Genomic DNA, 11,951 nt, shown 5'->3' with positions numbered 1-11,951 from the left:
GTTGTCTTCCCTCTCAGCTCCCTGTTTGAATGAAGAGTCTGTGTGTGGACCTTAATTTATTTGTAACTTACTTTCAGTTTCTGTCTTTCAAAGAACCCTCCCCCTGTACACCCACCCCAAACCCCCTTTTTCTTTCCTCTTCCCGAAAAGTCCCCATTGTCAGGTTATACATTAACCTACCAGTCAACAGTCACCATTGAAATCAACACAAAACACAGACTGCCTCATTCCTTCAGGTGTGTTTTATTATTTTATTTTATTATTTTATTTTATTTTTAAAAAAGGCAAAAGAAAACCATTATCTCCTCTGTGTCACTGGAACAATGTTGCCACATTCAGGACAAGAATTTTCCAAGATTACAAGATTTCCACCATCATCATGAGGAAACCCCCAAATCCCAAACTCCATTGATCCAGGACAATGATCTCCCCCACCACCATCATCCCCACATCTCTATTCCCTTATAATATATATATATAATTTCAATAAGAATCACTTTAATCCAAAAGTGATTCTTATCGCAACTCATTAAAAAATAGAGGAAAAACTGGTCCAACCAAGACAACGGTCGTGATGAGACAAATGAGGAACAAGCCCTCAGCATACACACTACCTGCATGACGTCAAAGGCACCGTCTTCTCCGCTGTATTCTCTGCCTTTACCACCAGGGATCTCCTCACTTTAACATTTATTATTTATTATTATTATTATTATTTATACTGTATGCCAATTTTTATATATTGAATGTATCCCCCAACCCCCACTACCCATAGACATAAACACACACTCACTAACTCAAGCCGTATCAGGTCGCTGTCCCAAGGACTAACCCGACGTGAACAGAGAGGGTAGACGACGGCGTGGCAGGAGTGCCACCATGTGGCAGGAGGAAAGGAAACACTGCAGCTAGGAGCTTTAAACAATCCATCCATCCATCCATTTTCATCCACTTATCCGTTACTGGGTCGCGGGGGCAGCAGTCTCCATGACCACCACCCAAATCACACTGCACCGTACCAACCTTCCTGCAGGTGGTGAGTCCACTGGAAAGTTCCAATTGCCCTAACTGGGATTCGAACTTGCCCAGGAGGTGAATCCTGGGGTTCCACACCAATGACAGAGACATTGCCTGTGGGCCAAAGCGCCACAGGTTTAAACAAGGCAGGATAAAAAAAGATAAAACACTCAGACATGTAAATGCTGATAACAGTAAAGATAAATAAAAGTAACAATTGAAAGTATTGATAAATGTTACACTAAAAGTTTCTAAAGGTAGCCTAAAGCTAAAGACTTAATTTGAGATATAGTAGAAAAATACTGCGTTTTTCTGCGTTAACCAATTGGAGACATCGAATTTAGTTATTTTCCTCCTGCTGCTTTCAGAGGATTAATCAGTCAAAACAGGCCCTGCTTGACTTTAGTTTTTATTTATTAGAGCAGTTATTCCCAACCACCGTCCCGTGGCACACTAATGTGCAGTGAGAGATCATTAGGTGTGCCGTGGAAAATATCCAATTCCACTTAATTATTATCTATTTATTGCATATAATGTTTCTTTGCTGGTCAAAGCACGAAAGGCAGAACAATTAAATCCTCTTCTGCTAGGTGGCAGCAGATGGCTGTGAAAACTAAAGAAAAAACTAAAAGAAAAAAAAAGATAATCAGAGCTGTTGAAGAAGATTAAAGAAGAGTGTCTTTTCTTCAATTCCTGCCAGTATATCAGCGTTGTCTTCAACTAAACAAGAGTACATTTTTAGTACATTTAAACTACAAGATTATTATATTTCATTACATATATTTTTTGTGAGATTTTTGTTTGGTGGTGTGCCATGGGATTTCCTGATGATATATATGTGCCGTGGCTCAAAAAAGGTTGGGAAACAAGACAACAAAAAGGTTGGACCGTGAAAGGAAACAGGACCTGGGAAAACACATGCAGGAAACAGAGCTGCTGAGGCTGTGATATTCTAATTGAGCCAAGAGCATCAGCACACTTCTCATGTGGCACCATCATTAACGATTTACCCTGAGAATCGAATGAACTGGTGTGACATTACCAGAAATTGTAGAATGTTCAGGGCCTCAGACTGACATCGTGTGTTGACAAGCATTTACACACAAACTCTTGTTTTCCCGTATGTGGTTTCTTGGACGTCTGCCTGACTCTTTATCTCTGTCTGTTGTGTGCAAGAGGATGTGTTCAGTTTTATGTTCTTGGATTTTCCCCTGTGTTTACAGGAAGTGTGAGAAAGGTTGAAGGACCTGATTGTCATATAAAAGAAATACATAAAGACAGTTGAGTAACACTGTCTCACTGTAAGTGTTTGTTTTTTTAACCAGTATAACGACAAACGTTTCAGACAGAATTTCCAAATAAAGGACAATTATGACATGTAGCCAAAAATTCTTTGGGGATTTTTCACCTAAAGACTAGAAGGTTCTATATTCTATAACAATATATTTAGCCAAAACATTTGTAAAATAAATATGTCTTTGCAAAAACTCTTCAAAATGGCTAAATATTAACATAATTAAGGCTAGGATTGCAAACAAATTAAAAAAACAAGGCCAGTCATTTTGTTTTCCAACATGGAAATATTGGAAGTGAACATCTTGAACATCTTTAACTTGACAAACACCAATACATAGAAAATAATAATATGAATACATAAGTGTCAGCCAAACTGGAGCAAACAACAGTAGCAGAAGTGCTGGAGTTTAACCATGGATAAAACCAGCAATAAAAGCCAAAATACAGAAAATCTTCCAAAACACTGCTCAACCCAAACCACTCACAGTAAAGATTTATGGTTTATTTGTCATTGCACACAATAAGGTGTGTCCTCCACTATTGGACCATTACCATAGTGGGTAGTTGGCAGCTCATGCTGGGCACCTGAGATGCATTGTGTGGGGATGGTGCCGTGTTTGGTGCACTTGGTGGCTGGTGGATTTAAACCTGCAGTTTTCTGGAACCACGACTGTTTCCTTAGCCACCAGAGAATGATTTCCCTCCTGGATTAACTGGTTATAGTAAATGATAACTCTCATTTACTGTTTGTTTGTTTCAGATCACTGTTTCAGAGTGACAGGTATCATATTTAGCTGAGAATTTTGGTGATGTCAGTGTTTCGGTTGTGTTTGGAAGTTTACAGTAAAAGTCTGTTAAATTATAATAAGAACAAATAAAACATATGTTTCTGATTGTGATGATGTTATCCTTTATGCACACATTTATTATTGCTCATATTTATCAAAGACAAACCTGTAACATTTGGATATTATAATATTAATATTACAGAGTACCAGTAATGTAACTTAATGCAACTAATTACATTAGTAAATACTGGGAGAAGGAGGGGGGATAAAGAGGAGATTACGAATCTCTAAAACGAGATTAACACAGAGAGAGTTCAAAGGTCAGTGTGGACCCCTGGTCTAAGTCATCGCTGATGATGATGATGATGAGGAGGAGGAGGAGACTGACCTCAGGTGTGCTGCTCTCATCAGCAGTAACTCAGTGCAAGAAGACACACACACACAAAACTCCAACATATGTGCAGTGAGTAACAAATACTCAATAAATTCACAATAGTTAATCATCTTAGTAAGTACCTTTTACCTAGTACTGCAAAATTGTACCTGATATTACTGCAGTAACATTAACTTTAAAAATGCTGCTGCAAATTGTTCCCAGGGTTGTTTCTAAGAAGTATTACAAGTTGTTTTTTCCAGTGAAGATAAAGTATGAAAGACTCCAACCACTCACAGTAAAGATTTAAGGTTTATTTGTCATTGCACACAATAAGGTGTGTCCTCCACTATTGGACCATTACCATAGTGGGTAGTTGGCAGCTCATGCTGGGCACCTGAGATGCAGTGTGTGGGGATGGTGCCGTGGTTGGTGCAATTGGTGGCTGGTGGATTTAAACCTGCAGCTTTCTGGAACCACGACTGTTTCCTTAGCCACCAGAGAATAATTTCCCTCCTGGATTAACTGGTTATAGTAAATGAGTAAGTCATAAGGCTGTTGTTTATCTAACGCTTGGTTTTTAAATAATTTTCTAACTTTTTTTGCAGGTTTTTGGCCAAACTGCTTCACCATAATACTCGAGCTGCTGTCCAGATGAATAGTTTGATAAAGATGATGAAGACAACACAACACTTTTTTAAAAATTCAAATATGTCAGTGTTTATTTCAAGCAGCCCATCTAGTCACTTTTTGTACAATGAAGTCATTAAACTGAGTCACAGTCAAATTTTGGTTACATAAAAAAACAGAAACTCTTTAGAAGAATAAAATACAATATAGAACACATATCTGTACATCACAGAGTGTTTATCTGCAGTAATTCAGCATCAGTGTCAGAGCAGAGACAGATCCTTGATATCAGATCCAGCTTTGGTCATCTGGCCATGTTTTCCCAGAATGCAAAGGTCACACCTCTTGCTCAGCTGCTCTTCTCTGCCTTCTTCTTTTTCTTCTCCAGGTATTCGATGTGAGTCTGGACCCACTTGGTCTTCTTGTTCTCTTCAGTGGGATGGACAATACACACCGTCTTCTCTGTCTTTGTGATGAACCTGAGAAAAAGAAGAACAAACAACACAATGATGATTAAAAAAACAAAACAAACTAATAATGGCAGTGGTCACTGTAGGACTTGATCACTCACACAGTGGCACTGATGTCACAGCCCTGGCCTGCCTCCTGGAGTTTGTAGCTCTCAATGCGGATCAGAGGGAAGAACTTGTCGGTGGTGCTGAGGCAGCAGTCTACCACCACCTCGGCTGCAGCAGAGGAAAAAAAGGTTCAGGTGTCTTAATAATTCCTGTGTTTATCCATAATAAATACTGTTTTACTGTAACTTTTTTACTATAGGCTTCATTTTTTAAACTGTACTGACCAAAAAATGTCTTTTTCTTACGTTAAGTTTATTCATGTTGTAGAAAGTAGATGTTGATTAAGCAACTAGCAGATTTGTTAACTTTGACCCATCTTTGTATTGACTTGTCAGTAAAGCCATCGCTATACACCGTCGCTAAACACCATCACTATACACCATCACTAAACACCATCACTATACACCATCACTATACACCATCACTATACACCAAGACAATTATTAGTGCCTTACCTGTTGCAGCAGTGAGTAGGACAGTAAGCAGGAGCAAAGCCTGGATTCTTCTAGAAGATGACATTTTTGTTTTTGTCTGTGAGCTCAGGATGTCTGCTGTCTCTGCTTCTTCTTCTTCTTCACCTGTGCAGGTAAGTGTGCAGAAGCTGCTAAAACACAGGTGCATTTATACAGGTGAAAGTGAGTGAAAGTGAAAGTGTGAGGATCTTAGTGACTGGAAACGAGTCGTTCAGCAACGCGTGTCTGAACATATGTCTCATCACACTGCCAAACCAAGGAACAGTGTTCTTTTCCTCAGGGCAAATCGTACTCGCTTTTTACTCTCCCAAAATTTTTTATTACCAGAAGACGTTCCCAGTAATGTTGTAACAAAGAAACAATTGCGTTAAAAAAAAACGGTTCCAACTTCTTTTGGTTCGACCTTGACTTTGATCTTATTCAGTGCACGTGAAATTCTGCTTTTTATTGAAATATTGCTTTTTCAAAAATAGTATATCATGATCTGCATGTAAGTGTATATTGTGCAACAAGGAACAATAAGAAGTCTGTGTGAAATATAGTCTAAAGAGAGAAGAAAAAAAATCCCAATTATAACAATATGTCTGGCAGTAATACACCAGAAGACTGAAACTCTGAGAGTAAAACAATCCTGAGGAACTGTTCACTGCTTTCACTTCTTATCTCAGGGGGATATGTTCTCATACAGAAGTCCTTAGAGATTCACGAGGACACATGAGCTTCTGGGTTGTCACTGCCTCGTGTGGTCAATGCGTGTCACTGAAAAACCTAATTCACAAAACAGATAGATCAGCAGCTCCTTTGTCCATGTGAGTTTAAACCACAGAGTATCTGTGTGAACTTTTGCTGTGGGAGAGTCAGTGGTTTTAAAGTGTGCAGTAGTGTCCATAAAATTATTAACCCCTAAGTATCAAAAAGTAATTCCCTTTTGTCTAGTTCTCTTCTTCATTTCTTCTTCTTCTTTTTTCTTCTTTCTCTCTTTCTCTTTTAGGAGAAAACACAGTTCCCACAGCAGAAGAAGAAGTCAAAATGGGGCGGGGGGGCGGGGGGGTCACTTCACACAAAATGTGATACAGTAATCTATACGTCTCAAAATAAAACCTTTTTAAAAGTTACAGAAGCCCATTTTTTTAAATTAATGAATAAAGTTTGTGTTTAGTTGGGGGTGTACGGCTCTACAGACCATTGTGTGCCCAATGTAGCTCAAGGTCAAATGTATAACCTCTTCTTGTTGAAAAGGTTGTAGTAAATGTTTTAGCTGAGAAAATCATCAACATCATAATTATTTTGCATTCATTCATTTCTTCTCTCACAGAGGTTATGTGTGGGATCAAAGCCAGAAGTGAAGGATTGGTGTGGGTGCATGAGATATCAAGTGTGTGTGGGATTGTTGAGCAACAGCAGGGAAATGTCCTCATTCCCGGCAAAGTCATAACTCCTGCCAGAAGTAGGAGTTTATGTGTGTGTGCGTGTCTGTGTGTGCATGTGTGTGTATGTGGACTTGCTGGAGTTGTTGGATTTCTTGTAAAACGTTATTCATCTTTTGATTTTATCCTGGAATTATATCCTCGTAACGTTTACGTGCCCACAAAACAGGAGTCCAGATTATCCTGTTTTGTTGTTTATTTGGTCTTATGTCAACCAGCATTTACCAAACCTTTGATTGGTTTTTCAATCAGAGTTCTTCTGACCAAAGTAATATTTATTTTCTATATTAGTGTAGTTTTGGTCTTTGGTCTTTACCATTTTCTTTATTTTTATTCTTATTTTTGGTCAACTTTCAGCTTTTTTTTCCTATTGTTTGAAATTTTTTTACTTTTTTTTGCATTTTGGATTTTTTTTCCAGCTTTTAACATTTAAAATGATTTTAAATGTTTTTCTTTTGTAAACATATCGTTGGTCTATATTTAGGCTCTAACTGCTTTTAGCTCATCTTTAGCTAAATTTAATTTTAATTTACACATATTTTCAACTGTTCAACTGTGCTAAATTATTCTAAGCCAATTTTGCTAAACATTTAACAAGTTATTAGTTTTTTGCAAACTTTAAGTCCTTTAAGATTCATTTTATATTTTGTCTTCATTTAAATAATAGTCACTTGTGTTTAGATATTTTTGTATCTTTGGCTACATTTACCTTGAATACTGTCACAGCTGACTCATAATTCTCTGTAAAACAAATGTTAACTCCTTGTTTTCCTCCTCATTCTTGGATAATAGTGGTCAGTATCTTCTGTTTAACGGAAAAACGAAGTGACTTAGATTTATCATTTACTCCACCATTTAATCAAAAAGTGGGAGTGAAACTGAGAGAGCGATGTTTCCTTTTTCTAAGTAATGGATTTCATCAAGAGTGACATTTATAAACTGACACACATGGTCATGTTTCAGAAAGAGAAACCCAAACACAGTCTTTGAGGAACACAGGATTCTTTAACTCAACAAAAACATGCTAGTTTTATATTAGGTATCATTACTTTCTGTGAGAGTGTTATGTGAAATGACTTTATTCTCCTCGTTTGATTTTTATGCAGTTCTCAGAGCAGTGCTGATAAAAAGGCATTGTCAATGATTTGACCGGGGGGAAGTCGTCTATACCCTGAGGGAATTGAAACCAAAATCAGATGAACTTTCACCCTTCTGCTTTGTGCTGCAGATTTTTTTGGAATGGGGCTGAGAGACTGACAATACTAGTTCATGTGTTGGACTTGTGTCACACATGCATAACTGTGAGGCTGAAGGTTCGCCCGGGGTCACTTGATGTGGGCTGCCAGCCAACGACTGAACAACTTGGGCAAACATCTTGGTTCTGCAATAAACTACATTGTGGAGCAGATGGATTCGACTGGTCTTTTAGTTTGTACATCTTCTAACAAATAACATCAACCCATGTTTATCATGACCTCATGTTGCTGTTGGCCATTTAATATGATGGCTTTACTATTTGTTTTGTAGTTGTGGATTTTTTGGAGAACTGAAACTTAAGATTCTTTTCCCCATAGAATTATGGAAACTTCACCTCAGTGAACTCACAACTTTGATTTCTTCTGATAAAACACTTCAGTGTTGTTTCATTGTTTACTGATAATGTCTTCACTTACTGTAAGATTCATGTTCAGGCCTGTGAATCTTGAAGAATTTTGGCATCCGCCATAACAGCAGCATGTTCTGCAGATGGAGTAGTTTATGTAGAAGCCACTGTGTCAGCCTTAGCTTTGGTGAACCCTGAAGGGCCCATTATCATCATCATCAATGTATATATATAACATACCAGACACTTATGTTTTTCTTCATAATTGTTCATTTATTTACATTTGGTGATTTTGGCTTTTTAACCCTTGTGTGGTGTTCGGGGCTGTGGGACCCGTTTTCACTTTTTAAGAAAAGAAAAATGATATAATTATTTAATTTTTCAAACTGAGACACTGGCTTTGGCTCATTTTCTGTGAAGAACATATATCAGAATACATATTTAATGACCACACACCATGCACCCCCCCACACATTTCTATTACATATAAGATGTTCGGGTCCACTGGACCCGGGGCTAATAGAAGTGTGCATAACATATAAATGTGACCTAACAAAGGTAAAGGGCAAATATTAACCATATATATTCTTTATACTGCTTGTAATTGGGATAAGGTAAACATCTGTTCAGTATTTTAACATTTTAACATTTTAACATTTTAACATTTTAACATTTAAAGTGTTGATTGTGAGGCATCAAAAGCCACAAAATGCAACGGGTCCATCAGACCCACAAACACTGGCTGAGTAACAACAATATGAACATTACACAAATGAAAAAGACTTAAAAAGCAGCAACAAAATTTTACAGAATCAGAGTCTACTTAAATCAAGCACTTCCGTGAACCAATCTGCACAGCATTAGAAAGAGTAAAGGTTTAGGGTTTAGCTGATATACCAAACAGAAATCTAGGGTTCCTAGACCTAGAAAAGGTCTTGAACTTTAAAGGGGTAGTATCCCTTGGCCATCTGTTTTAGGCTTTACCTTCACTCTGGACATTCACAGAGAAGTCACACCTAGAACTGTGTAGCATATTTGTCGAAGAATATGGTCAGCTTTGTGATTTAAAGAAGTGGAAAACACTCATGTTTACTTTTAGAGGCAAGGCTGACAATTGTGTAATCATTATCAGACAGGTGCTGCCCCCTGCTGTCTCTGCTCCGAGAGTGGAAGTGTCTCTGCTGACAGCAGTGACTTATTTATTTTTGACCTCACCGGTGATGTTGGTGCAATCACTTATCTATGAAGCAGCATGTTGACAGTCACTGTAACACAGAGGCACACTATTAGGAAAATGTGGTTAATGAAATACAATTTAATATCTTACAATGCTGCATTAATTTCCCGGGGCACCAATCTGTATTCTATTTGGTCACAATTTTCTCTCTAGACTGAGTGATTTAATGGCATTTGTGGCCAGTAAAGCTGAAAAAGTGTTTATGCGTCAACGGAAGAAAACGATTCACTGTATGATTCAGTGTGATACAGGTGTACTGAGTACCAGTGACGTGCGGTGAGGTTCATGGCTGGTGAGGCACTGACTCCTCTGGAGTCAGATTTACAATTGTAAGAACCAAAAAAAAAAAGAGCATCTTATCTTCTCTTGGATGGTCCATTGGTTTATTACCAGGTGATGCTGTTGGGTGAATATATCCACATTGAGAGGAGTCAGGTGAGGTGGCTTGGGCATTTACATCGCATGGCCCCCAGACGCCTCCCTCGGGAGGTGCTCGGGTGCCGTCCCTCTGGGAGGAGACCTAGGGGAAGACCTAGGACACGCTGGAGCGACTACGTCGCTCGGCTGGCCTGGGAACGCCTTGGGGTCCCCCCAGAAGAGCTGGAGGAAGTGTCGAGGGAGAGGAAAGTCTGGGTGTCCCTGCTCAGACTGTTGCCCCACGACCCGGCCCCGGATAAGAGGTTGATGATGATGGATAGATGGATGGATGGTATAGTCCTACTGAAAATGCATCTTTAACACAGATTTGTGGAAAATATTAATATTTATTTTATGTACTTTTTCTCCTTTTTTATCGTGATGGCTCCTCTGACCGCACGTCACTTACAAATGCATTTGTTTGCAAAATAAGTTAAAAATCCAGTTTAAAAATCGATAAAGTTCAACCTTAATCTTAAGTATTCTAAAATGCTTGGTTTAACCAGGTTAGACCTAAGTTTGGCTTGTTTTGTTACTGTTGGGCTACACCCACAGACAACTCTGACTTGTGCTTATATTTTATTTGTAATAATAGTGCTGAGGAACCACTAAAAACAGAGATTTAGGTTATTATCAAACGCCCAAGTGATATTTTCATTTCACTCAAACCATAAATTATAACGACGAATATTGCTATATAAATATGAACTGTATGCTCAAGAATGTTGTGTTTTTCCTCTATATGACCATCAGATGTCAGCTCTGCCTTTAGAAGACAATGGTACTGAGGCTGATGATGAAGATGATGAGGAAAGAAGGAGGAGCATAGTGCTGCTCTCACTCCTCCTATTGCTGCTGTAGCTGCTCTGTCCTCCTCCGCTGTGTCGCTGGATCAGTGTATGTGACTCCAGGAATCCTCCAGGACGAAGCTTCGCTCTGTATCTCACGAATATTGAGGGGGAAAATGGCCCCCAGCAGGAGGAAGCAGCGGCGACCACTGCAGGATTAAAGCACTCGCCGTTACCTAATGGATGTTAACGGAGAGCGTGAGGAGACAGTGGAGCTTTTCTTGGGAAGAGTCTAGCTGCAGACGCCGCTCACAGGTGAGTGAAGGTGGATACAACACAACACACACATACACACACACACACATATATATATACAAATACGCACAGACACAAGAAGCTAGCCACCTAGCACCGAGTTAGCGTCAACTGGAAAGCGCTCACGTTAGAGCTACTGTTCTTATTCTAGCTTTGACATCCGTGTCTTCGTGTACACATGCCTCTTATTAATTAACACCGCAATCTATGTGTTTATGTGATGTGTGATTAATGACGACAGCCGACTGACGTCACCGATTAGCATCTCTGTTGTTAGCCGCAGTTAGCTGTTGTTAGCCCCGGCTAACTGTTATTAGCTATACCGGAAACTAGTGTCGCGCATGCGTTTTACTGCAACTGCGTCACCAGGGAGGCATGTGTTGCCTTTACGTACCAAAACCAAGCAGGTTTTTTCAATACAATAATTAAAAACAGTATTTGAGACTTGATTACGTTGATTACACAATTTATAAGTATGGTACGCAACACGGAGATATTGTTTATTGTTGTTTGAATGAAAAGTAAATGCAAATGTATGTTGCTTCTTGTTAGTTTATTTAATAAAAAAACACAAATGCAGCCTTTGCTTTAAACACTAATGACCACAACTTGGAATCACACCAAAGATGCATTCTGAAATAAATAAATATCTTGATACGCCATTTTAACATTCTCGTCGTAGTGGTACTTTTTAGTGTGTTGGCCACGTTTTATTGTCATTTAAGATACAAATGTGGATTCACGACTGTGAAAATCAGATTGTCCATCAGACAAAGCATAACAGGAAACAGCCGCATTGTCGGACATGCGCAAAGGCCGCTAGTCCCTTTTGGCAGCTGGTAGCTGTTAAAACACTAACCCAATATTAGCTAGCGCTGCTAAGGCTTCTCTTATTGAGAATAATGAGCTGAGGTCAAACTTAGATGTAGAAAGGTTCCCCTTATTTGTAGGACTTTACGCTGGATCTTTACCCAAGTGTTGAGTTCGTAATGAGTCAGCAGAATCCATC

General features: G+C 38.9%; 2 protein-coding genes across 6 annotated transcripts in view; one reads left to right on the top strand and one right to left on the bottom strand.

Annotated features, from left to right (window-relative positions):
• Window positions 1–3,758: 3,758 nt before the first annotated feature.
• LOC103397543 (eotaxin-like) lies at window positions 3,759–5,505 on the bottom strand. Its single transcript, XM_008335842.3, has 3 exons — window positions 5,138–5,505; window positions 4,676–4,790; window positions 3,759–4,583 (listed from the first exon to the last, which is right to left on the bottom strand). Exons 1-3 carry the CDS (start codon window positions 5,301–5,303, stop codon window positions 4,454–4,456), a joined length of 411 nt encoding a protein of 136 aa, XP_008334064.2. The 5' UTR covers window positions 5,304–5,505; the 3' UTR covers window positions 3,759–4,453.
• Window positions 5,506–10,196: 4,691 nt separating this feature from the next.
• Window positions 10,197–11,951, top strand: part of wdfy3 (WD repeat and FYVE domain containing 3) — a 33,931-nt gene continuing 32,176 nt past the window's right edge. For 3 of the 5 annotated variants that reach the window (XM_025053418.1, XM_025053417.1, XM_025053416.1), the window contains exon 1: window positions 10,197–10,942. The gene's annotated coding sequence lies outside the window, so the exon portion shown is untranslated. Of the gene's footprint in view, window positions 10,953–11,951 lie in introns of all 5 variants that reach the window. The other 2 variants (XM_025053415.1, XM_025053414.1) reach the window with 2 other exon arrangements.

The sequence above is a fragment of the Cynoglossus semilaevis genome, chromosome Z, assembly GCF_000523025.1.
Source record: "Cynoglossus semilaevis isolate Cse_v1.0 chromosome Z, Cse_v1.0, whole genome shotgun sequence".
Classification (NCBI taxonomy): domain Eukaryota; kingdom Metazoa; phylum Chordata; class Actinopteri; order Pleuronectiformes; family Cynoglossidae; genus Cynoglossus; species Cynoglossus semilaevis.
This window is presented reverse-complemented; position numbering and strand designations above follow the sequence as displayed.

Coding starts and splice junctions, on each gene's coding strand:
- LOC103397543 (XM_008335842.3), bottom strand. CDS start 5,303: ATGCACCTGTGTTTTAGCAGCTTCTGCACACTTACCTGCACAGGTGAA. Junction 4,791..5,137: donor CCTACTCACTGCTGCAACAG/GTAAGGCACTAA, acceptor CCTCTGCTGCAG/CCGAGGTGGTGGTAGACTGC. Junction 4,584..4,675: donor TGTGACATCAGTGCCACTGT/GTGAGTGATCAA, acceptor TCTTTTTCTCAG/GTTCATCACAAAGACAGAGA.